This window comes from Planococcus citri, chromosome 3 (genome assembly GCF_950023065.1).
Source record: "Planococcus citri chromosome 3, ihPlaCitr1.1, whole genome shotgun sequence".
NCBI lineage: Eukaryota > Metazoa > Arthropoda > Insecta > Hemiptera > Pseudococcidae > Planococcus > Planococcus citri.
This window is the reverse complement of record NC_088679.1, coordinates 322,508-348,638: the sequence shown is the minus strand read 5'-3', so window position 1 is coordinate 348,638 and position 26,131 is coordinate 322,508. Positions and strand designations below refer to the sequence as shown.

Below are 26,131 nucleotides of genomic sequence, written 5' to 3'. Positions count from 1 at the left end.
CCTCGTTTTGTGCCTAAAATAACAGGTTATGGGCCCAGGCCCCTTTCGAACTGCGTTTTGTGTTAACTTATGAATTTTTTAAATGAATTTTTATGTCGTTTTTCGGGCAATGAATTTTGAAAGTAATTTCGAATTTTTTGAACTTGTTTTTCGTTTTCGTTTTCGAAAGAATTGAACTCGTGAATTTTTTGAACCAGAACTTGAACCAGAACTATGGAACACCAGAATTCGAGCCTACCCAAATTAGTGGGTAAATCAAACTACAGAGAATGGAGATTTCGTGCAGACCTTGCAATACAGTCATTAAAACTTGGAAAGAAGCAGTCAGCAGAAGACCTAGAAGTGAAAACAAAGGTATTAATTGTAACTTCGCTATCCGATCTAGTAACTCCGTGCATCATGAAATGTAAAACTGCTGAAGCAATTCTAGAAAAATTGGACTCCCTTTATGGGTATAAAGAAGAAGATCTTGATAAATTTCAATCAGAATTTCAAGAATACAAGTATGACAATTCGTTATCGTTTCTCGAAAATTATAGCAGATTAGAAGTATTGAAGGAAAAAATTGATGAGTTGGATGAAAATCCAATTACTGAGTCCACCTTTAGAACTAGAATTATGAGAAGTCTCCCAAAACGATTCAACAATTTTAAATCTTGTTCAAAATTAGTGAAAGATATTACATTAGACGATTTGGTGGATGCACTTGATTCCGAAGATATTCGTTTGAAAAAAGAATTTGATGAAAAGAAGAAATTGAACTCCAGAAATTCGTCGTCAATTGCATTGGCTGCAATTACCTGTTACAAATGCAGTGTTACCGGTCACAAGGCTAGTGAATGTACTTCAAGGACTCCGAATCCGAATTCCAGATCCACTCCTAGCAGCAGCAACCATGGTGAAAAGAATATTCAGAATCCTGTCCAGAATGCGGAAGTTGGTAATAATACCTGTAAATACTGTAAAGTTGCTGGTCACGAAGTGAAAAGCTGTCCAATCTTGGAAAAAAGAGCAAGTGCCGTCTGTTTCAAATGCAAGGGGAAAGGTCACTTTGCCAAAAATTGTTCTGGAGAACAAAAACCTGACCCTGAGAAGAAAAAAAGTATCGCCTGTGTTGGTTTGACTTCGTTGGTTGGTTCAACTGTAAATAAAGAAATTGACCCAAATACTTGGATTTTGGATTGTGGCTGCACCGATCATGTTTGTAATGATAAATCAAAATTCCAGAATTTAGAACCTGTCAAAGCTGAGATTCTCGTTGGTAATAATTGTTCACTCAAGGTTAAATTTCAAGGTACTGTAATTTGTGATAATGTTACCTGTAATTTGTATTTTAAAAATGTCTTGTTAAATGAAAGCTCTCCTGTAAATCTGATCTCTGTGTATAAGCTGTTAGATTCAGGTTGGGTTGTGAAGGAATTGACTTTGAAGAATTTTATTTTAGAAAAGGAATCGTATACTATCACTGCTAAGTTAGATCAGAATAATTTGTGGATTGTTGATTTTAATTCAGTCAACACTGATTCGAGTTCATCTGGTTCATCTAGATTTGAATTGTTGTCTTTGGTAAAATGGCATGAGAGATTTGCACATCAGAATTTTGAATACACTAAAGAACTTTTGAACAGATTAGAGGTGAAATATGAGAAATTGCCAAAAGATTACAAGTGTGTTGATTGTTTGAAAGGGAAAAATTATGTTTTGCCGTTTGATAACAGTGATTTTGCTGCAACGGAAGTTGGTCAGATGACGCATTCAGATTTGATGAGTTCTCCTACTTTGTCTTTAGGTGGCTCTAAATATGCATTATGTTTGAAAGATGATTATAGTAATTATCGTACGGTGTATTTTCTGAAAAGTAAAAGTGAAACAGTTGATTGTTTTCGAGATTATTTTGAGAGAGTAAAAAACATTACTGGAAAAAATCCGAAGTACTTGAGAAGTGATAATGGAACTGAAGAAGTGAATGCCGAAATCGATTCTTTAATTTCTAGTCTTGGAATGATTCACCAGCTCACTTGTCCCTTTACCCCTCAACAGAATGGTAGAATTGAACGTGATATGAGAACTTTGACAGATGCAGTAACAACTATTTTGATTAAAAGTGGACTTGAAAAGAAATTTTGGGCTGAAGCTCTTTCGTATGTAGTTTATACATTGAATAAAGTCAGTAAATCGAAAGTTAAAGGAAAAACGCCATTCGAAGTATTTGAAAATAAAGATGTGTTTAATGTTGATAGTCTACGTCCATTTGGTACTAATGTGATCGTGCATATTCCGAAGGAAAATAGAAAGAGATTTGATCCGAAGGGTGAGGAAGGTATTTTTGTCGGCTATGAGTTGAATGTAAAAGGTTATAAAGTCTATCTGACGAATTCGAAGAAATTTACAGTATCTAGAAGTGTAACGTTTTTAGCAGACGATGTGAACGGAAATGCTATCATGGAGTTAGAAGAATTCTCAGAACCGGAGGCAGCTGAAGATTGTGAAGTGGTTGAAATTGATTGTGACTGGGATATAGATGAGAGTGAGTGTAGAAATGCTGTAAGTTTATTTAATCTAAAAGTGCCGGCTGATTATTGTGATCTTGATAAACTGTGTAGTGAAGAGAGAAATACTTGGAAATTAGCTATTGAAAAAGAATTAGAAGCGATGAGTCGTTATAATGTCTGGGTTCCAGTTGATAAAATTCCTCCTGAACATCGGCCGATAGATACCATGTGGGTATTCCGAGTAAAGAGTGACGTAAATGGCGATGTAGCCAAAGCAAGATTAGTGGCAAAAGGCTGCCAACTGAAAGGAGATAAGAGCTCTATCTACGCGCCTGTTGCAGGTGTTACGTCTGTAAGAATATTTTTATCATTAGTCATCCATATGAAACTGATACTCAAGCAATTGGATATAGAGACTGCCTTTCTGAATGGTATATTGAAAGATGTCGTTTATATAAAAGTACCACAAGGGTATAATGGTATGGTGAAATACCTGAAATTATTAAAAGCATTGTATGGATTACCACAGTCACCTAGATGTTGGTATGATAAACTGAAAGAAGTGTTACTTAGTCTTGGTTTTACTATTAGTAAAATTGAGAAGTGTTTGTTTATTCTGAGAAAAGGGAATCGTTTTGTTATCTTTCTTACTTATGTAGATGATTTTTTTGTAGCTGGAGATTGTTTAGAAATTGTTGAGTTTGTGATTGGAAAGTTACGTGAGTATTTCACAGTCAAAGTTATGGACAAGGTAACATCTTTCATTGGTTTTCATCTGAATGTTACACCTGATTGTATTGAAATTGATCAAACTTCGTATATAGAGGCGAGTGCAAGGAAATTTAGATTGGATGGATCAAAAAAGGTGAGTATTCCTATGGTGAAAGGTTTCAATCCTGAGAATTTGAATAGTAAGAATGATGAGCTGTGTGTTCAAAAGTTTCAAAGGTTACTTGGATCTATAAATTACATCATGGAACGGACTAGGCCAGATGTAAATTTTGCAACGAATTTATTGAGCAGGTTCACCCTGCAAGCAACGGATGAATTATACAAATATTTGACTCGTGTACTTTGTTACCTGTTCTCTACGAAGAACCTTAGGTTGAGATATTTACCAAATAAAAAATCTGTTCCGTTGGAGGCTTACTGTGATGCATCGTGGGCATCAGAAAAGGACAGGAAATCCACTTCAGGATATGTTATTAAAGTGTATGGTAATGTGGTACATTACAAAACAAGGAAGCAATCCATCGTAGCTCTTTCCTCCTGTGAGTCTGAGTATATCGCTTTAGCTGAATGTGTACGAGAAGTTCTAGGTATGAAGAATTTATTGAATGAAGTTGGAATCGAAGTGGGTCAAGTGAATGTTTGTTTGATTTTTTGTGATAGTCAGTCAGCAATGAAAATTGCTACTTCCGAGGGCAATTGTAATAGATTGCGCCATATTTCCATCAAATACCATTTCATTCAAGATTTGATTGAGAAACAGCTGATTAGGTTAGAATATGTAGAATCATCAAAAAATCTGGCTGATTTTTTGACAAAAATTAGTGATAAAGGTGTTATCGATAAATCACTAAAAGCATTGTCATTCGTTTAAACTCGTTTTTTATTGATATTTTATTTTATGATATTGAATTATTCAGATTATTCTTATGGGAATTTAGTTTTATAAAGTCGTTTTTTGAAAGTGACATATTTTGTTAATCAATATTTTATTGGGATTTATTTCTTATCCGTTTTTATTCTTATTCTTATTGGATTTTTTGGGAATTAATTTTTAGAAATCTTGGCTTAGTTTAAGGCTTAAGCTGTTTAGAATTATTTTTTAAGATTTTTAGAATTTCAGAAATTCGTGATACTGTTGAAGGAGGGTGTTGTGAAAGTGGCAACACTGATCACGAATTTCATAGTTTTAGCATGTACCGCCCTTTTTATAGGTAGGTATTCGTATGGGTTTTTAATCCAATTAGTTATTCATGTAACTTATTCATGAAATATAGTATTTTTTAATTGTTCGTCTCGCCTCGTTTTGTGCCTAAAATAACAACAAAGCATTCTAGTTTTTATGAAGTTGAATCCAAATTGCAGTTCAAAAAACCTGTTTTTTAACAAATTTTTGCAACTTTGATGCACATCGATGATCGGAATGTCACATCGATGCACATCGATATCTTCTTAAATCGATGTACATCGATGTATATCGATAACTTTGCACCACTAGTTCTTCTGTTGCGAAATCGCAAACTCGCGTAATTATTTATTTGAAATTATTTTTGAAAAATGATATTTGTGCGGAATCCGTTTATTTGATGTGCAATTTGGTGTCGCCGAGTGTTAGTTTTCGATAATATTCGATCGTGCGAGCGTAATTTTCAAGTGTTGGCCGTGTCGAAGAAAATTGTTATGTGTTACTCGGTGCTGGTGCTGGTGCTGGTGCTGGACTGATATAACGTATCAGTAGATATCAGTCGAACGCTGTTCTCGATTTTAATGTTTAATAAGTTTAATATTTTGCATTTTCTCTAAACAGCCCTTCTAGTCGAATATAATCGCGTGCGATTTGGATGGTAATTTTGTCCAGTGCATTTCATTCGGTCCGAGCGTTGCTGCAATCGCGAGAATATCGCGCGTTTTCGTAAAACTGGGCTTCATTTTTAATGGCGTGTGTTTTGTGGTGACTGGTGATCAATGATGAAACAATTTGTCACTGGAGTTGGCGTAGCCGTACGGTCTGTGGCGATGGATACCAACAATTTCCGTACAATCCTGTGAATCCATCTTCAGGTCAGTAAGCATTTCACTTATCCGCGTACTCGTACTTGGTATGTTCAATGTTGGTGCGTCACTATAAGCGGAGATACGCGTTGCGATGTGTTTGTAGGTATTTTTCCAACGAGTACAATCTGCAAATGGTCAGCAACGGCGTATTACTTATTACGATCGCATCTAAACTAGGGGTTTGTTAAAATGGTTGATATCAACGTTTAGCCCATAAGTCGTAACTCGAGTTACTCGTAGTTGTGACCAATTTCGTTACTGCGTCAGCCTCAGCCTCAGCCTCCGAAACGATTGTATGTACGAGTGAGTACTTTAGGAATATAAATCGATCCGCATCCGCCGCGCCGTCCGCCGTTTGTATACCTAGAGGTTCCAAGTTTTGACGCTGCGAATGAGATTGAGAATGATAGGGCGATGGCCGTTCAGTGTACACCGATTGGCGATTGATGATGTACGACGAGCGATGGCCCAAAAAAATCAAACACCCTCGATGAGAGTTGAAGTATCTGTCGCCAAATTTCGTCAGAATCGACAATCGCTCGATTCGCGAGTCGCGAGTCGCGAGTCGCGACCCAGCGCCTGTCTGGTCCTGGTCGATAGGTCAAGAAAACAATTTCCAAGTACATACATACGAGTGCGTACGAATTACGAACGTCGCTGTTTATAAATTGATGAAGATAGACGGCAATCGGTGAACTGCAAGTCATGACCTAGCAACCCAAACCCGGCAATCATCATCGTGTAGCTAGCTACACACTACACACTACACACTACACAGCTACACGGCTAGGGCTAGATATTGCCGCAAATGGATGATGGTATTGATGGTTACGTGCTCGAACTCGAATACTACATACTCGTAGTAAAACTTTGCCATCTTCCTCTTGCTTGCGAGTTTCGCCTCAATTTACTCATTTCGTTACTTTCGGATTGAGGTATCGCATTCGAAATACGAGTACACGAGCACACGAGCACACGAGTACCGTACTTGGGTCCAAAAAAGACGTTTACGATTCGATTTGCAGGCTGCAGGCTGCAGCCCGTCGCATCGTGCTACGGCGCTACGCGTTACGCGTACCTTCGGATGGACGAGTGGTACGCTTTCGAATTTCGATTGAGGGGGAGAAATCCGAAATTTTCAGCAACCGGTTACGATTTACTCGGATTCCTGCGGTAACTCGCATTGCGAACGAATATTATTTTTCAGGTTGGAGTTTAAGTTACTCGATCAATGATTGGAATTTTTTTTTTTTTTTTTTTTTTTTTTTTTGTAAAATGAACCGTTAGTTTTTGGCATCGCATCGCATCGCCGATTCGCCGTCCAGTCTACATGGTGTGATTGTGATTGTGCGATTCGAATCGCCTTTGTATCCGCCAGCCTAGTGCTCGCTGTCTCGCTGTCCCACTGTCCACTGCCCGCTATTGGCTATACCCATCGGCTATTACTCGTAGACGACGACGGTGTTTTGCAAAATGTACGAGTACAATATATGTACTCGTATTATGGGCACGGGTTTGGCTGACCTAGCGATATATACGAGTAGTCGAGTACCTATGCTGGAGGTTGGCGCGAGTTGACTCTTGTAGCGAATAGCGATACGATACGATACGATACGTAACGTTCGAGTGCTACATACATATTTACGATAGGAGCCAGCTGACGACGCGACGGCGACGCGACGTGAGAAATGCATTACCATACTTTGGACGTACGAGTACGTATTGCATCGTTTTGAGAAGTTAAGTGTGAAATACTCGTACGAGTATTACGAATTTGATAGTACGACGGGGCGGGGCGGGGCGGGGGCGCGACCAAGTTTTTAATTTTAGAAAATGAGTTGTAGACTGCGGTTATGAATTATCGTACGAGTAGCAGTGGCATTCGTGTTTCAAATTTTGCCAAGAATTCGTAAAGGTAGGTGCGTCGTCGCGTCGTCGCTTTGCTCTGGCTTCACTCGAGGCTGCGATCGAGTAGTGGGTGACACATACTACTCGGTATTTCAGCTCCAACGCGACGCGACGCGACGGTGTGTGTGTGTGTGTGTGTGTGTGTGTTTTTCACGACGACGACGACGCGACATTTCACGGTCAAAGCGAGAACACGCTCGTTGTTCACAAATTTCCCGAGGGCCACGAGTGAAAAATTCGAGTGAAATGGAAATTTATTGTGATTTGTAACACGTCGAAAATTCCCCATTGTCAGCTGTGTACGCTACGTGTGTCTGTGTGGTGCCAGTGCCAGCGCGTCTGCGTCTGCGTATTTCTTGCATCGCATCGCATCGCATCGCATCGCATAACTCGTCCGCTTCTGTGCACTGTGCAGTCAAAAATCAACCATCATTTTCAATGCCAAGTTTCAAATCTGCGATTACTCGTATGGTACTGGTACTGGTACTGCACGCTGCAAACGCTGCAACTTCATTATACGCGTACGTCTACGTACTCGCACTCACTACTCAGAGTCAGCAAGCACGCGCACACTTGCATCTACAAATTGTACACATTAGACATTAGTGTGAGATTACATGGTGCGATAAACTGGAATACATTGGGATTTGGGTACCCTACCCGGTGGAGGAGAATCTATTAGGGTAAAAAGTGTCAAGGTGTCGTGAAAATGTTCCTGCCCTCTTGCACCGGTGTGTGTAATGTACATATGTAGGTACTCGTAGATACTAGATACAGGTATTACGAACTTCTACTTATGTTTGAATTCTCAAAAATTGCGATAATTGTTCACCAGTCGCGTCGATTCAGATTGCCTGTTTGCATGTTGCGAAGGTTTCAAAACATCATTTCTCAAAGAATGATTTTGAATTTGGTTTTCGAATTTCGAATCTGCGGTGAGACGAGCGCGTATTTGTTGTCTCGTCGATTTTTCACGAATAAAAACCGGACCAGTGCATTTTTTTACGCAGTGTTTGTTTCGTACCGTTACCATAGTTAGATATTCCAACTATTCTGAATAGACGAATGTATCGCGAATAGGTCTAATCTGAATTTTCACCGCAGTGCTATGTAGAAATTTTTACATTTATAAAGCGTAAAACGATTGTAAAACCATCCGATGTTTAAATTTATTTTCTCGCTTTACGAATGCTAATTGAGATAGGCTACGCGTAGACGTACAACGCGACGTACGTAATATTTAAATGTATGTCGATTGAAATTATGTACGAGGTAACTCGGTGGCGCAGTAAAGTGGCGCTTCGCTCTCGCCGTCGCCGCCGCCGCGTCTTGATTGATTAGTGATTAATAATACGCCGTATTGGCTTTCGTGTTGGGTTGCAGGTGTATAGCGCTTGAAGCATGGCTGATGATGAAGCGGAAAGCGAACCGGCTTCCAAAGACGAAGGGATGTTGTCGTTATCTGCCGCAACGAGTACCACCAGTGCGGCGGCGGCGGCCGCTGCTGCTGTCGCAATCGCATCGCCGTCAACTTGTCTGGTAAGTCTGATGTGAATACGTATTTCTGTTTCTCGTCTACACTGCGCAGTGCGCACTGTGCACTGTGCGGTGCTTCGAGTACTCGTACGTCGCTGAATTTTCAAAATTTGAAGAGAAAAAAACATCACGGGTAACTTCTAGCGAGCTATGGCGAAGAGGGTGCTAAAATCGACGTGAGATTTGGTCGTACACACGAAGAAAACGGGAAAACCTAAAAAAAAAAAAAAAAAAAACGAAATTTGAACCGATTCGGTCCGGGAAGGATGCATCGCCATTTAGGAGACGCCCCCCCCCCCCACCGCGCCTACGCGACGGTGTGAAAATGGGATAGAGTATCCTACTCGTAGGAGGCACCACGCGTATACGAGTCGAGTAGTTGTGTGATTCTGAAAAAACCCGATCAATACCTACGTAATCGAGTTGAACGTTTTGAGATCGAGTTCAGGGTTTGGGTTTGACCAAAAATATCACATTGAGCGGACTTTTCGTTGTTATATTGTTGGTGTTGAACTACTCGTAATACTCGTACTCGTAAAATCACTCGAATACCTCGCTCGACGCGGCGCAGCGCGGCGCGGCGGCGGTTAGATGCGTAAACGTACCTATTTCGGGCGTGTACTCGTAATACGCTCGCGAAACATTAATTTGCTGACGAGTGGTCGAGTGACGACCGTCAACCGCCAAACTACGAGTAGACCTACCTAGACCTACATACAACAAATCGCGAATCATTTTTTGACAAATCAGTTTCGAGTTTGACAGCTCGGTGTGAACGCGCCGCGCCGCGCCGCACCTGCGATTTGTATTAAAAAATAATCTAAATCATCGCGATGCAGTCGTAACCGTATAGACCGTAGCCGTAGTCGCAGCCGCAGCCGCAGCCGCAGTTGTGTGCCAAATCATGAGATCGTGTTCGCGTAATATGTATATAGTATACGTACGAGTAGGTTCCTATTATACTCGTGAGATGTACCTATTTGTCGCTTTTTCGCGCACAGTTCATCACTCATCAGTTTTGATGTCGATGTCGATGTCGGTGTCGGTGTTGAAATTGCTCTTTCTACAAATACGAGTATGTGGTCAATGTAAACGGTATGAGTATTGAGTAGTTATTCTTTAGGTATACGCCTCGATGTCTCGATTTTGCCTCGACCTAGAGAGTATAGGTAACGCTGTCTTGTCGGCACTGGTGTCGGGTAGCAAATGGTCGAATGTTGTGGAGGAAGGGGAGGACTGAGCAGTGAGCAGTGAGCAGAAAAGAGTGTAATTTTTATGCAGCCACGACTGAAACAGTGACAGATTGAAACCACGCGAGGCGAGTGCTGCTGTCTTGTACTAATTCGTATCCACTCGTACTCGTACTCGTACTCGTAGTCTACGCGTGTTGGAAGCACAAAACGCGTTCGCGCATCTTGGTTCTTTCGCTATTTTACGCAGAGTATACTCGTTCTCGTAGACGTATCAAAATTGACACTGACCGTTGAGTCAACTCGCGTACGTCTACGATTGTACCTAGCTACCTACCTAGGTCTACGGCGCCCCGCGCCGCGCCGTACCCATGTACCAAAGTTTTTCAAAACTCGAGTGCAACTACGAGTATTGTCATTTGTCATATGTACGGTATCTGTGTATCTGTCCTTTGCGTACCTGTATTAGGTATTAGGTAATAGGTAATACGAGTATGCTTGTTTATCAACACTAATCGTACTCGTGTCTTTACTCGTATGTAGCTGGTATTTTATGCTGTACACAGTACAATGGTGTTTTGTTGTTACTCGAGTGTACGTTTTTACTCGTACGTCGTACGTAGGGTATGTACCTAGTAGAGGCGATCGCGACTAACGAGAGTAAGACGACGACGTCGTTGGACCCTGCGCTATCGCTATCGCTATCGCTATAGCTATAGCTATACCTATAGCTGTAGCGAATAGCGAATAGCGATGCATCGTGATCGCGAACGCAAATTCGTTGCGTTAGAGAATTACATATTCTTGCTAAATTTTGGCATCGTTTACCTGAGCTTTAAATGGTGCGCTAAATTACGAATAGTTGGGTTTACTTTCGGTTAGCGGTTAGCGGTTTTGCAGCCGCCACGCCGCGCCGCGCCGTCGCATAAAAATGTTGTTTGGCTTCGATCCCGCAGTAACGCGTGATTACGTTCAAATTTAAATAAAAAATACAAATTAGCTATCGTGATAACGGCCCTGCGCCCTGCGCCCTGCACTCTGCCACCCTATTATGGCACCTACGTGCGTCTGCGTCTACGTCTGCGTCTGCGTCTGCGTCTGCTTGTTTAGTAAGTAATTATTGCGTACGCGTAACACGCCGCGCCGCGCCGCGCCACGCTGTCAATGTGCGAATAATGCCACGCTTGCACCTCTAATCGTAGGTACATACACTACATTTATGTACATATTAGGTACGGAGTATCTGTCTCTGTACTCTGTACAGATGATCAACTAATCGTACAGTCCCCTGCAGCTCACATATGAAAATGATATGTTTACGTTCGAGTAGACACGCACAAAAAAAATCGTTTTTTCCCCGAGACAACTTTCAAACGATTGCAAAATATTTTTATGGAAAGAAGATCGAAATTAAGAGTCTACGATCTGTAAGGTCTAGACGAGGTCGACAATTTTACCGAGAATCTCAAAGTAAACAATTTTTCATCACAAAAAACGTCGAGAATTTTTGTTTTTTGTTTTTCAATTAGATAACCGTTCAAAGCTTAATTTCACAAAAACTGTATCCTCGATTGGCGCTATTTCGTCTACATACCTGTAATAAGTATACGTGTATGGTTTTATTTTTTCGAAAACTTTACCCGTCTTGGTGGCAAGTTTAACGTTTTTGAGGTATGAAACGAATGGGTAAGTGCAGTAGGTAGGTAGGTAGGTGCCTAGGTGGTAGGTAGAAGTGTGCAGAGTACATAGTTGGGGAAATGGTTAGATAAGGATATCCGTGCGACAGACGACGCTGAAATTTGTGGCTGTAGAGTGTAGATAATTTTGTACTTACACGATGAGTACGTAGGTACTTGCACGTACTGTCGTACTCGTATACGAGTATTGCAATCGAACCAAATGATGACAACAATTAGTGAAGCCGAAAAACGTTAGCGTAGCATAGCGTAGCGTGTAGCTTAGACGTAGGCGGCGTCGGCGTAGGCGTAAGACGTTTATGTTTACTAGCCGATAACAGTTGAAATTACAAATACGAGTAAAAGAATAATTTCGTTCAACACCTTTGCCTTGGGCTTCGGCATCGCATACACTCTTCGCATCGCCCATCGCCCATCGCGCCGTTGCCAAAATATTTCTATACCCAAACGCGAACGCAAACGAAAAACAAAACGCACGATGGACCGCACCGCACCGCACCGCACCGCACCGCACCTCCGGCTTTCGTCGCAAAACAAAATTTATTCGTTTTCGTTTTGGAAATGAAAGCGTCAACGTTAGACGCGGTGCGATTATACAAATTTTATCAGATCACTTTCAAGACGTGATGGGGAACCGCTAGTGAAACAATAGCTCTACCTATGCGGCCAAAATCGGTCTAAAATTATGTTAGGAGCTGTTTACAGCACTAGCACTCCTACACCCCCTCCTTCTCATCACCACAGAGCAACCTGTTCAGCCTCGAGGTTGTCTGTTTGTTTGTATGTACATACATATTACCTTTTACAGTCACCTTGCCAGTCGGCCCTCTCAACATCATTTGTCTGTCTGTGTGGCTGGTGGCCTCTCAACGTGTTCCTAACCTTACCTGTTTAGCCTCTCAAAGTTGTCTGTCTGTCTGTCTGTCTGTCGGTCTGTCGGTGTGACCTCTAAAAGTCGTATGTTCGCCTGGCCGACCTCTTAAGGTCATTGGCCGGTCTGTGTGGATTCCCAAGGTCGTCTGTCTGTCTGTGAGGTAGGAGTTGGTCGTCCCTCGTCCAAGTTGAGTTACAATTCCAAGTTACAATTTTAGCGCCACTCCAACCACAGCATTTGTCATGCAAGGTATTCCTAGTGTTGTCATTTTAGCGCAAATTTCGATGACCTTTAGATGATTCGCATCCATCATCGACAGCCGGTGTTTTTTTTTGCACTCGCCATCGCGTCGTCATTTGATCTCGAGTTGTTTCAGCTACATATCTTACCCCTATCAGCGAATTTCTATTCGAAAATACACGAAATTTTGTTTTTGGATTCGGTAGACACCAGGCACCCTGGAAAAGAAATTTGATCGGGTCTATTTTTGAATATTATTATTTTTTTCGTTTCTTTTTAAAATTACAAATTTTTGAAGTTTTTCTTGAAAATTTTGTAAAAATGGATGGGGGGGGGGTATTAGTTAGTACATTTTCAATTTTGAAAATGTCCTTCCAAGGTCCTTTAAAGGTCCTTCTTTTTAGTTTTCAGATTTTGTTAGACAGAGGTAGCACTTACACTTACCTAATCGTACTCGTATTTTTCGATTGCAGGGTAAAAGGAACGCCAACGCCAACGCCAGCGTCAGCGTCAGCGCCAACGAAGCGGATTGCGAAGATAGCACAGTGTCTGGCGTAAGATCGATTGTTATCGAACGTTCGGAATATGGATTTGGCTTCACACTACGACACTTCATCGTTTACCCGCCAGAATCAAGCGCTGTAAGTACTCGTACACGTGTTTTATCTACGAGTAGAGTAGGTATACTACTAGGTACTCGTACATCTACATACTAGATAGTAGGTAGGTAGTACTTGTACGAACGCGTATGACGGGAGAAAGGCCGCGAGGGGGAGGGGGAGGGGGAGGGGGGTCGAAATGTTGTGCCTACTGCCTGTACGTAGAGATGCGATAAAATACGAGTACATAGATATACTCGTATACGTATATGTGATCCGCTCCGACAAAACCGAACATTTCGACAAAATTTCAAAAAACATTTTTTTTTCTCAAAAATTTGACGTTTGAACCCTTAAATACGCGTATGTATAGTTTTAAACGTCATTACTTTGGTAACTTTTCTTCGTCGAAATGGTCGGTTTTGTCGAAGCGGGTCACCATTGACCATTATGTAGATGTACTATTGTACTACGCTACGTTACGCCACGCCACGCCACGCCACGCTACATGATGTCAATGTGGAAGACGAATGCGAATGCGAATTTGACGCATATTGCGGCTTGCGGCTTGGCCGATGTTTTCAGATACTGGCCCGAGACAGACATTTGGGATTTAGAAGACCAACGATGCCGAACGAACCAATCGACACGATATTTGTAAAAAACGTTCGCGAGAATGGTCCGGCGCACATGGCTGGCTTAGCAACCGGTGATCGCATCGTCAGCGTTAATGGTCAAGATATCGGCGGTTTATCGTATTTGAGGGTAGTCAATCTAATATTCAGAACCAAAGGTTGTTTACGCTTAGCGGTTCTTCCCCAACAAAACGACGCCTTACAATTGGTAAATATGCGTTCCATGTGACATAATACATATACTGTATAGTGTATAGTGTATACCTATTGGCTATTACCTATACGTATACTACTTATTACTTACCTATGTTAGATAGCTAAATACCTAATTACAGTATTAAAATCGATGTAAATTGACAAAAAATTACGAAATTTTAGTGAAATTTGGCTTTAAAAAGGTTGTCGAAATCCCTTTTTTTTAAAAAAAAGAAACTAAATGAAACCATCGCCAAAATTGAAGAAAAAAAAATACAATACAATACATATTGGATTGGTAATATGTATGTGGAACAAATTGCCTGATAAAGTGATAAAATCGTATTAAAAGGGTGATAAAAACCCTAAAGAACGCGCGCAAGTAATGGAATTTTAGAGAAATTTTGATAAAAATTTAGTAAATTACTAGCGCTTATTGGCGGCGCGGCGCGGCGGTGCCTCGGCTTTTCGAATAAGATTTCGCGTATAGCTTATTATTTATTGATTTATTTATTTATTTATTTATTTTATTTATCTATTTATTTATTTTGATTTTCAGTACTTCGGCGAAGCTGCTCATCATCCGGAAAGCAATCAAAAACCTCGCGCGCACCTCGCAGACGTCGCATCCGGTTACGATCACTGTGCGACTAGTATGATATCGTCGAATACGCGTCATTATTCGCGTAACGATTCGAATTCGCTGTACCAGCAACCGGTGGCGACGACCGCCACGTCTAGTACGAGTAGATTCGACGACGTACCGTGCGAAAGACAAAACGTGGCCACTTGGGCGTGTTCGCCACCGCCGCCGCCGCAGCAGCAGCAGCAGCCGCCCCCGAAATCGACGGCGTTAACGCTGCGGCCTACGCCATCTTATTCGTCGGTCTCTCAGACCGCCGCCAGTGACGCATCCAGCTGCTGCAGTTGCGAAAGCGTCAACGGCGTCTACCCGCCGCCGCCGCCGCCGCCGTCGCAGATGCTGCCAGCGGTGTCGACAGCGACGTCGCCGGCGTTCAATTTAAATTGCACTTACAGCGTAGACGTCGAGTTCGATCGTAACAATTACGATTCCATGTCCGATTCGTCTCTAAAGGATTATCTGACTTGCGACGATTCGGTCGTCATGAATAGGCTACGTAAGAGCTTGGAACAGAAGCAAGAATTTTTAAACCGGTTACCATGTTCGACGTCGGCGGCGGCGGCGGCGGCGTCCGAAACCACTCCGATCGCCTCGAGACCGAGTATCGGCGATGCGAACGCGTCACCTCCGCCATCTTCGCCGCCGCCGCCGCCGTTATCGTTGTCGCCGAGTAGCGGCGCCGGCGTTGCAGCTGCTGCGGTAACGCCTCCTTTTCAAATTGTATCCATTCGAGCCAAGCAGTTCGAGAAAGGCGCCGCCGTCAGCGATAAAACGGAGCTTTTTCGCAGCGAATTGGCCAGACTATCGGTCAAGAAGAACGCGGTCACCGTGGCCACGAGAAAAAGAGATTTAGAAAATCGGGTCCAGCTCGATAAACAAGCCGCTTCGTCGCGCGCACCCAACACCGCCACCGCCGCCGCCGCCGGCTCCGGCGCCGCCAAAGAATCCAGAGTTGTGGACAATGACCGAGGTACGCCCGAGGGAACGACCCCGTATCGCCGTTCAAATTTCATTCTTTTTTTTCTCAGCTATACCGTCGAAGAACGCTTAATTTCACTATTACTTTCTACTACGTATGTACGTTATTGTAATTTTTTTTCGGTTTTTATTTTTTAGTCGCCGCTCAAATTCGCGGTACCAGTTCCGGTAATCAAACCATTCCAGTCGGAAGTAACAAACTGCATTGCGAACCGCCTTCCGAATTTCGTTCTTTTTGTCCGGCGGCAAAAATTGAAGGTACGTACTACGTAATACGTATGGCGATGGCGATGGCGATGACCGTTATCGGACGAGCTGACACCGATTCTGTTTCAACGTTTCAGATGACGAAAAGGCGACTAGAAGAATTTCATATCTCAAAGCTACCACCGCCTATTCGATGAATGTAGATAGCGAAAATGATCTCGACGACAACGAACCGGTCGCACCGGTCGTCCCGCAACGCAGGTAAATCACCAGAGTACATTACACTAGCACTATACGAATACGTACATATGTACTTGATACGTACAGAAACCGATAGGTACACAGTACACACTACACAGTACATACACCTAATGTGTCACGATCTTCATTCTTCAATCCTGATGGGCTTCGAAAATCGTTCGTCGGCCGTCGGCCGTCGGTCGTCGGTCTCCGATACACCTACGAGTTGACAAGTAAACGTGCTCGTAACAGAAATGTGTGTACCGTGTACCGTGTACCGTACCGTACCGTACCTACTGTGTAGTGTGTACAGTCGTTTCGGTGCACTTGCACATACTTATACCAAAAAGGTAATCCGAAGAGGCGAAGACCGATGTTTATGTAATGCGCGGATTTTCTAAACAACGAGTAGAGCAACTAGCCTATCTTTTATGTAGAGATACCTATACGAGCGTGAGCTGCGTAGAAGAAACAGAGAATGGCGCGTAATCGCGTAATCGCGTATAGCACTAGCTGCGGCGTGGCGCACTATTTTGCGCAGAAATGATACTCGTAGAAACAGCGGCTTTACGTTTGCTACATAGGCCTACGTATAGCTATAGACCTATAGACCTACCTACTTATGTACTGTACCTCGCGTCGCACGATTGCAAGAATAAGTTGATGAAATTCATTTGCAGGGTGACTAGAAAATGGCGGCGTGCGCCTTTGTTTCCAGGTGATATTCAAAGACTGAGAAGATTTTTCGAAGATTTAGCCACCACAGGTGGCGAGAGAGGGTTCGTGTCAACCTGCCTTACTCGTAGTACTCGCAGTGCATACGATTTTGTGTGTACTACGAGTATGTACTGTACCTAGTGACTAGTGTTTGTTCTCACCGTTTGTTCCTTTTTTGCGCTACGACTGTCGACTACTCTCTAAATGTGAAACAGTGAAATGTTCACCGTTTTAACAAGACAAAGTGTCGTCACTGTGATAAATGGTGAAAAAGTACTCGTAGGCACCGTTAAAATCAGTTACAAATATTTAAAATTTTTCACCGTTCGCGTTGCTGGCCACAGTAGGTACTGTACATACGCGTATTTATAGCCAATAGCCGATTCGCCGATTCGCCGATTCGCCGTAGCCGGTATAGGTAATTTACCTACGTACTTTTTGATTGATCGAAAACAACCGGTTTTCAGCGGTGTCTGTTTCAAATTAAGAGAGTACTCTGCGTTGTTAACCCCGTTTTGCCGTTTGCGTAATTTTTGTACTCGTATTACAAGTAGACTAGACTAGACTAGACGCCCCTTCGTCGATACGTGTACCACTGTACCTGCTACCTATCAAGTTCAGAGTATCAAACTGGCTGTGAGAATAGAAAGCTGCTGTAACGATTATTGGTACCTTCGTTCGACTATTATCTGATTTATGGTATGTACATAGTATGTACGAGACGAGTATGTATGGGGTGTGTGCGTATATCGAATCAATTTCAATAATCATTCTGTACCTGAATCTTTGAAAAAGCATTGGTTGTCGTTACACCTTGTACACGATTGTACACATACACGATGAGAACGGAACAAGTACGAGTACGAGTAATTCTGCGCGAGATTGAGGTTTACTCGTAGTTACGCGTATTTTTCATAATCTAGGCACAGAAAGAGGAAATTTTGTCCTCTCGTCGTCGTATCAGTTTAGAAAAGTAGCTGGTATCCCGTTATTAAGACGTTACTGACAACAATTTTGGCTAAAACCGCGTCGCGTCGCGTCGACTTTTGAGTTACTTACTCGTACATGAATATTTACGTACCAAATTTTATCGAGGGTCGAATTTAAGTACCTAATGAATTTTTCTCGGAGTCACTTTACAGGCGACGCGCGACATACGACTTTTTGGTTCTTTCCGAACAAGTGCAAAATGATAATGCTTGGCCCTCGCTAAGTAGAGGTACCCAAACCCCTTACCCATGACCCATGACCCATGACCCATGGCATACTCGTAGGTAGTGTAAACTTGATGATTTGCGTTTTTCGCACTCGTAATAAGTATCTGTTGCTAATCGGCTTGAACTAATGTTTGATAAACATCCTAAACTCCAAAAGTACGTCGTACATACGCGTAGATAAACGTAACATACGCACTACGCAGCAGTGCTGTTGAACTACCATACACAGACACACGATACACGCTATTCGCTATGTGTGTGTGTGTGTGTGTGTGTGTGTGTGTGTGTGTGTGTGTGTGTGTGTGTGTGTGTGTGTGTGTACCTTTTACAAGCACAAGTAAATAACATGTACACGGTACACTGTACAGTGGTAGCCTACTAACCAGCTGCGCCGCGTCGCGTCGCTCGTACGTGAGCTTCTCGTATAATACATATGTACTTACTTATGTGTACTCGTACGAGTATGTTAAATAGGCCTACAAAATACGTACCTCCGAGCACTACTTTTTTTTTTTTCTTTTTCTACACCAATAGGGTTGCATAATTAATTAGGAAATTAACGGTCGATATTTTACACGTAGGTAGATCATTATCTTACGTGCAGTTTTATTTTTCATTCGTTTTCCGGCACGAATTCGTATTACAAGTACGAGTATAGATTTGTACATCTTGCTACATTACTCGTGTAGCTTCAATATCTGCGCGAACACGTTGTACCTGCCTACCTGTACTTGAGAGATTTCTTTCGTTCGCTTTTTTTCTTAAATACGTTCAACGTTGTTGAAAAGCACGGAAACAGGCGATGAGGCGAGAGATATGTAGATTTTTTAGCAATAGCAATAGCGAAGCTATTCAATTCATCGTCCAGTGGTGATCAGTGATATGTATGTGTATTGTGTACATGTAGGTAATTGATCAATGAGCAATGAGCAATGAGCATACACTGATGAAAGGACCATTCGCTGGTACGACGAGTAGGTATTAGGTAATTGGTATCAGACGAAAGCGAATTATCTGTAGGTAATAGGTATCTAGTATCTACGCGTACTTGAGAAAAATGCGCTAGTTTGTATGCACGTAGGGTCGTAGGCGGTAAGGCGCTAGATGGGTTAGAATGCCGAATGCCGAATGCCTGTCGCGGTCGCGGTCGGTGCTACTACCTACTTGTAGTAGTTGCCAGGTGCAAAATGGTTCGCGCAGATGTTGCATTGCTGGTTCTCGGTTGCAACTATGTGTACCGCATTACGAGTACCTATAAAATATGCAAATTATCCGCCGTTCGAATTTATGATTTTGGTTTTCACCTATCCAATCCACATACGTATTGTTTCAACTTTTTCATTACTACTGCTGTTGCTGCTACTACTACTACTACTACTGTGTTACCGCTAATGCTCGTACTATAGCACTACGTTTATATAGACGAAATAATTTCGTTTGCAGCGTTCTGGGGTCGCGAAAAATCGCAGAAGCTTTCCCTCCAGATCAAGAAGAATCGCCCGTTATCAAAGAAGGAAGTGTGTTTTGTAAAGTTATTCACGTCGAAGGCAAAGTACGTTACATCGTTTCTCGTTTCTTACATGCCACCCGCCGCCGGCCGTCTACCGATTAATCATTGAGATTTCAAATTGCAGAAGGCTAGTGATCGATCGTGGAAACCGATCTGGTTGATTTTGAAGGGATGCGGTCTTTATTTGCTGAAAGAAAAGAAAGAGTCGCTGTTAACTGAGGTGAGTTTTTCTGCTTTTTAGTTTTTACCGCCACCGCACGTACTCGTATGTCGCGGTCGTATACTGATACTCGTAGGTACGTAACGTACGCGTAAGTACGAGTACTTGTACTGTATGGTACCCTACCTCTACCTACGAGATTAACGATCAACTGCAAAACATGTAGGTATATGTAGATGTACTTCTTACTCGTAGTCAGAAACGCGAATAGACGTATCAAATTATAACGCAAGCGTCATTCAGCAGCTTCAGGTATTCCTTCGGATCCTCTCCGCGTCAATTCGCCAGCGTAATACTTTTGAGCGATACCGATACCGTACTTACTCCGCATATTTAAATACATACCTATTACGGGCCTCCCCTCCGAGTTTACTTTTTATTTTGTTACTGTTTTCTTCGTTTTTATTACGTTTTTGTATTATTATTTTTCCATCTGAAAATTTAAATCACTTCCTCGCTTCGACGAATAAATTTTTGAGATTTTTTTTAAAGGGGGGGGGGAGGAGGTAGCGAAGATTATCTATTTATGTAAATATGAGGAGGGGTACAAAATTTCATGTTTGAAAGCAAGAAACAGCTCGAAGAAGGTAAGAAAAAGCAAGAAATTTGCTGTTTTGGTTTCAGTAGACACTGTGGATGGAAACCAACGACGCGACGCGATGGTCGCTTCGCGCTTTTCACATTGCAAATATTCGTATACTCGTATACTCGTATGCTCGTATGCTCGTACGAGTAAATGCTCGTATGCATTGTACGGCTCGGGTATGTCTGTCTCTGTATTACGAGTATTCTATTGTCTATGTAGCAATAGCATGCGCATCAGCATCTAACTACACACAGGTGGGTGGAGATACTTAGGTACAAGTACTCGTATGTACGAGTGAGTAAGTAAGTAATATTGAATTATGTACTTACGCCTGCACGGCAGCGACACGCGTAATTCACGCGAATAGGTAGAGACTAGAGATCGCTATCGTCGCGTCGCGTCGCGGATTTGATTTTATCTATTCTTTACACGGTACAACTACGAGTATATTTTTGATTACGACTACTAATTGTACTTATGTGTCGTAAGAAAATAAAATGAAAACTTGGCAAACTGGCCTTTTGAAATCGTATTGTACCGTACTCGCGTCTACGATACGAGTACATACTTGTACGTATTTTGCGAACAGAGCGTCTAGTCGATTTTTGTACTCGTAATTTTTTCAACGAGACAATAGAGAAAAATGATACCCACCTACGAGTATTTCTAAATACGAGTACGTATCTTTTAAGTTTACTGCGATAATAAGTTGTACATACCTATTATGTATGTACCTAAACTAAGTATACACCTAGCTCAGCTCAAGTACGAGTACACGAATGGTAACGTTTACGTTTACGTTTATGTTGATGATGTTGATGGTGAGGTGATGGTTAGCTTATGGTTATGGTTATGGTTAGGTTATGGATGTTGCGTGCAGTGATGGTCGGCTGGTCAGCCTCAACCTTAGCTAATGCTGCAAGAGGAGTATGTGTGCTGTGTGCTGTGTGCGCGTAATCGCATTCGCATATCATGTGGGCTTCGGCTTCGGTTTAGCCGGCCCTTATCGCTCGACTGCAGTACCCTTATTAATATGCGGGTTTACGTTTACACTTAGCGTACGTTAGTGCTACTTGCTGGGTGAGGTGAGGTGTGGTGTCTCTGTCTATGTACATTGTACTCGTACGAGTAGTTAGTTCGTTGGCATAGCATATACATATTGATACGAGTATGCGAATGCGAATGTATGATGTGTACATTATTTATGTATACGAGTACCTACATAGCTTATTACGAGTACGTACAGAGAGGGAGGGAGATGTGTATGTGTATGCGTATGCGTAAACCTATATTGTCTCGGTTGTTTATTGCTCAATTGATACGCTTTTTAATTTCACCTGGGTCGCGTGCTAACGTTTGCTTTGGCGGAAGTGGAAATCGCTTATGGTACTTCGGTACGGCACGCGCCAGTGTCGCTTCTCTTGGCCCGTCGTTTCACTTTTTTCGCCGCACGCGATATGTGATGTACTCGTACTCTTACTCTTACTCTCGTAGTTCGTACTCGTACGTAGCCTTTTACTCTCGCTGTCTACCTTCCATCTGTCCGGTGTATATTTTGCGTATTTTTTTTTTGCGATTTTGGCGATTTTTTGCGGTTTCCACGGTTTTTACGCTGCTATGTGTCGCATCCTTTTTCCCCTTTTTTCGTTCGTTTCGTGTAGTGTTGACTTGGTGTTGTTTTCTACGATTTTCTCTCGATAATTTAATGTGTTCGGTTCGATCGAGTGATTAGTGATTGAAGGTGTCGCGTAATACGAGTAATCTAGTCTACGTGCGCGACTTACGACGACGAGAATGTACGCCGGGGGTGGTGCTGGCGCTGGCGCTGGCGCTGGCGATATTCATGGCGGTAGCCGCGATCGTCGTGCTCTCAAATCGTGCTTGCCATTTTGGAATTTCGGTCGACCAAGTCGGCCAAAACTCAGGAGATGGGCATCCACCGGATCGTGGGTAAATACTCGTAAATATGTACATACTCGTATTTATGTACTAGCAAATTGTTTATCGTTTATCGTTTATCATGCCACTCTACTCTCCTACGGCTATGCTCATTTCCGCGCTATTGCGGGCTGTAGTTGTAGTATCGTTTCGTTTCGTTTGGGTAAAATTGCAGCTCTTTCGTTCGATCGTCTAAACTGAATTCAATAATTTCGCATCGCATCGCATCGTATAATATCGCGTAAGGTACGTCTGCGTAAGCATAATCACCTACTTATACGGGAAGGGTGCGTGGAATGCGAGACTACGTATAGAAACGCTTTGAGCCGCCTAAGCGATATACCCGATACCGCATACCGCATACCGCATACCGCATACCGCATACCGTAGGCAGAACCAAAAGTCCTCAGCAAAGCGCGATTGCTAGACGTAGACAAGACACCGGTCACTCTTCTACGATATGAGAAACTTTTAATGGTCGAAACGTCCGCGTCCTAAGTATTAAGTTTGTAAGAATTCGTAATTTTCGAGATTCGCCAATTTTCAAGCGCTCGATGATGCGCGGTGCGCGGTGCACTAAAAGTGGTACCCAATTTCATGATCAACAAGTAAAAAAGGTTGAAAAGCTCGTATCGCAACTTTTCAATGTGGTGCTGGTGGTGCTGGTGGGATAACCGAGGTCTGCACCAGTAACGCTACTCGAAAGTGGCCAAAACAACGGGTTTTTTCTTTCTTTCTTTCTTTATTTTCAAGAATGGATCCCTGGTGGTTCAGTCCCCTGTATAGGTACGATTAAGGGGCTCGGCATTTTTCTGGCAAGTCTCTCCTATTCGAGGTAAGCTTGTAGCCAATTTTTCTCAAAATCCAACACACGTTTTTGTCTTTTCTGCGCCCTAATCCGCGCTTAGCTAATTATATGTACCTACCTACATCAGCGACGCGACGCGACGCGACGAATCATTTTCATTTGGAAAAGCCAATTCTAGTACAATGTACATACTCGTAGTATATGACAAACGCGGGGCTTGGTGGCTGTCAGTGTCGTGATTTTCCATTTTCGTAATTAGTAGGCGATTAGTGATTACACTCGTATCGTTCGTATGTAGTTTCGTCATCCTTTCCTTCACCTTCATCGGTCTAAAATTGACTACTCGTCGTTGTACCGTTACCGTTACCGTACCATACCTAGTACCTAGTACCTACGAGTAATTCGATCAAGTATACATATTACATTTTTTTTCTTATCAAAAACGATTAAAACCATGCGATTTGGGACATTAAAATGCCCCCTCCCTTTGTTTCTCTTAAGAGTGTGAAAGCTGTATATGTACATATCTCATAGGCTACATATCATGCATTTATACCTACGTAACACTAGGCAACTTTTTTTGACCTTTTTTTTTGTGTTTGGGTTGAAAATGGGCTTAATCGATTCGATACTTACTTTAGACCCTAAAACAAAAAACAGAGGCGAGGTTTTTAAATTTGAGTTGTTTTTGTGGTCAGGAGAGACTGTCAAAGTTGCGAAAATGGCCGTTTTGTTTTAGGGTCTAAAGTATCGATTATCGAACCGATTAAGCCCATTTTCAAGCCGAACACAAATACTCGTATGTGCATGTGCATCTGCATCTGCATCTGCATCTGCATACGCGTACCTATTGTACTCGTAGCTACATACAAGTACAATGCGCATGGTATCCGATTAATTACAAATACCTTGTGGTAATTTTGTTGCGCAGACTCCGGCAACGTTTGACAAGTCAGATCTCGGAGCGTCGTGCGATCGTTTAGATCTACGATGCTCGGTAGTCGAAGTGGCCAACGATTATACGAAACGCAAACACGTGTTCCGTTTGAATGCGCCTTCAGTCGGTACCGAATTACTTCTGCAAGCTCAAGACGCCAATTGCATGAGCGAATGGGTGAGAGTATTGAAAGAACAAGCCGTCGTACCCGTCACGTCTATCGAACCGGTGGTGAGTACCTCTATAGTCTATACACATATACCAGTAGATATCCGTTGGCGATTACGTAACGTCCAGCGCAGCGCGGCGCAGCGCGGCGATGCGACGCGACGCGACGCGATCGGACGAGATTTTTTAATTACTGCGTTTTGCTTTTCGAAACTTTTCGCCGGCCGCCGCCGCGTTCCAGTCGACCAATTTCGGAACGAGCGTGTCACCGAGCGCGTGCAATAAAACATTACGTAAATTGGCATCGCTCAGAACCAGATCGCCGTCCGCAGATGTGCCGTCGAATAAAGCAAAAAAACCAGCCCTCAATGGTGAGTACAGTGTACTCGTACACGGTACACCACACATACCACACGCGTGCACTTGGTTACGAGTACTTTCTACGAGACGTGTATTTGTGTTCGTTTTTCTCGTCAGATTACCAACAAACTTCGCCGAAAACTAAAACGTGGAAAAACAAGATGGCGAAACAGTTTCGTAAAATACAGCCCGGTGGCAATTCGCCGGTTTCTTCGGCAGCTATTTCTTATCCGCCCGGTGCAACAATCGGCATTCCACTCCAAGTTTGTCCTAGCGTAAGTACGCCCGCGCCCCGCGCCCTAGTAAGGTACTTACTTACCTAGGTACCTACGTAAACGTATGTACATATTTCGTTTCGTGTTCGCAGTCCACCTTTTCCGAGCATGTTCCTTTAATCGTGCAAGTTTGCACGAGTATTGTAGAAGCCAAAGGATTAGAAATTATCGGAATATACAGGTTGGTTATTTTGGTTATTGGTTATTGGCTATTGGTTAATCGTTTTCCAATTTAGTCGTACCGCTCTACTTACGTTACGTATTTTTGCGCTTTCAATGGCAGGGTGCCTGGTAACACGGCAGCTGTCACGTCACTTACGGAAGCGGTGAATCGCGGATTAGAAATGACGGCCCTGGATCAAGACCCTCGTTGGTCGGACGTCAACGTTATCTCTAGCTTATTGAAATCGTTTTTCCGCAAGTTACCCGATGCTCTGTTGACCTCGGAATTGTATCCGAGTTTCATCAAATCGGACGCCATCGAAGATCCCATTCAACGTATGATCACCATTAGAAAACTGGTTCGTACTCTCGTATACTCGTATACTCGTATAGGTGCTCACTGCTGCCCGAGGCTCCGTGTTAAATTTTTCCGCGTGCGCAGGTTCACGATTTGCCCGATCATAATTTCGAAACGTTGAAATATCTGCTGTTTCATTTGAAAAAAGTAGTCGCCAATTCGACCGTCAACAAAATGGAGGCCCGCAATCTGGCTATCGTTTTTGGGCCGACGTTGATTCGTAGCGGAGACGATATGTTCACCATGGTCACCGATATGAGTCATCAATGTAGAATCGTCGAATCGTTGCTGTCTCACGTGAGTCATCTTATTACGTACCTACCTACCTACCTACCTACCTACCTACGTGTATATTCGCTCGCATATTAGTACATACATTAGGATTAAGGTAATTATTAAGCGTCCGTCTTTCTTTGAACGCTAACGCGAACGCGAACGCAGGTTGATTGGTGTTTCGGCGACGGCGATATCGATGATTTGAAAACCAACGTTCCGGAAACCAATTCCATGCCAGAGTTGGAAGCGAGCAGCGCGAATCATACGTTACTGCTGGGCAACATACGTAAAGTAGAAGGTGAGTACTCGTACTCTTACTCGTGTAAGCTCTTCGTCTTGGTAATTGTTAACTCGTTGATTGCGTGTTTTTTGTTCTGTTCA

The 26,131-nt window shown here is 42.7% G+C and overlaps 1 protein-coding gene across 6 annotated transcripts in view; it reads left to right on the top strand.

Moving 5' to 3' along the window:
• The window catches only part of RhoGAP19D (Rho GTPase activating protein at 19D), a 41,062-nt gene that overhangs the window by 387 nt on the left and 14,544 nt on the right, over positions 1–26,131 (top strand). Inside the window, exons 2-18 of one of the 6 annotated variants that reach the window (XM_065358388.1) lie at positions 4,551–5,282; positions 8,568–8,723; positions 13,195–13,362; positions 13,906–14,163; positions 14,710–15,763; positions 15,910–16,029; positions 16,116–16,239; positions 16,899–16,997; positions 19,596–19,704; positions 19,787–19,882; positions 24,146–24,382; positions 24,561–24,690; positions 24,797–24,954; positions 25,047–25,135; positions 25,238–25,475; positions 25,559–25,771; positions 25,916–26,048. In XM_065358388.1, coding sequence (XP_065214460.1) covers positions 8,586–8,723; positions 13,195–13,362; positions 13,906–14,163; positions 14,710–15,763; positions 15,910–16,029; positions 16,116–16,239; positions 16,899–16,997; positions 19,596–19,704; positions 19,787–19,882; positions 24,146–24,382; positions 24,561–24,690; positions 24,797–24,954; positions 25,047–25,135; positions 25,238–25,475; positions 25,559–25,771; positions 25,916–26,048 — 3,364 coding nt within the window. In that variant the 5' untranslated portion in view covers positions 4,551–5,282; positions 8,568–8,585. Of the gene's footprint in view, positions 1–4,550; positions 5,283–8,567; positions 8,724–9,496; positions 9,796–13,194; positions 13,363–13,905; positions 14,164–14,709; positions 15,764–15,909; positions 16,030–16,115; positions 16,240–16,898; positions 16,998–19,595; positions 19,705–19,786; positions 19,883–24,145; positions 24,383–24,560; positions 24,691–24,796; positions 24,955–25,046; positions 25,136–25,237; positions 25,476–25,558; positions 25,772–25,915; positions 26,049–26,131 lie in introns of those variants that run through there. The other 5 variants (XR_010557922.1, XM_065358386.1, XM_065358387.1 and 2 more) reach the window with 5 other exon arrangements.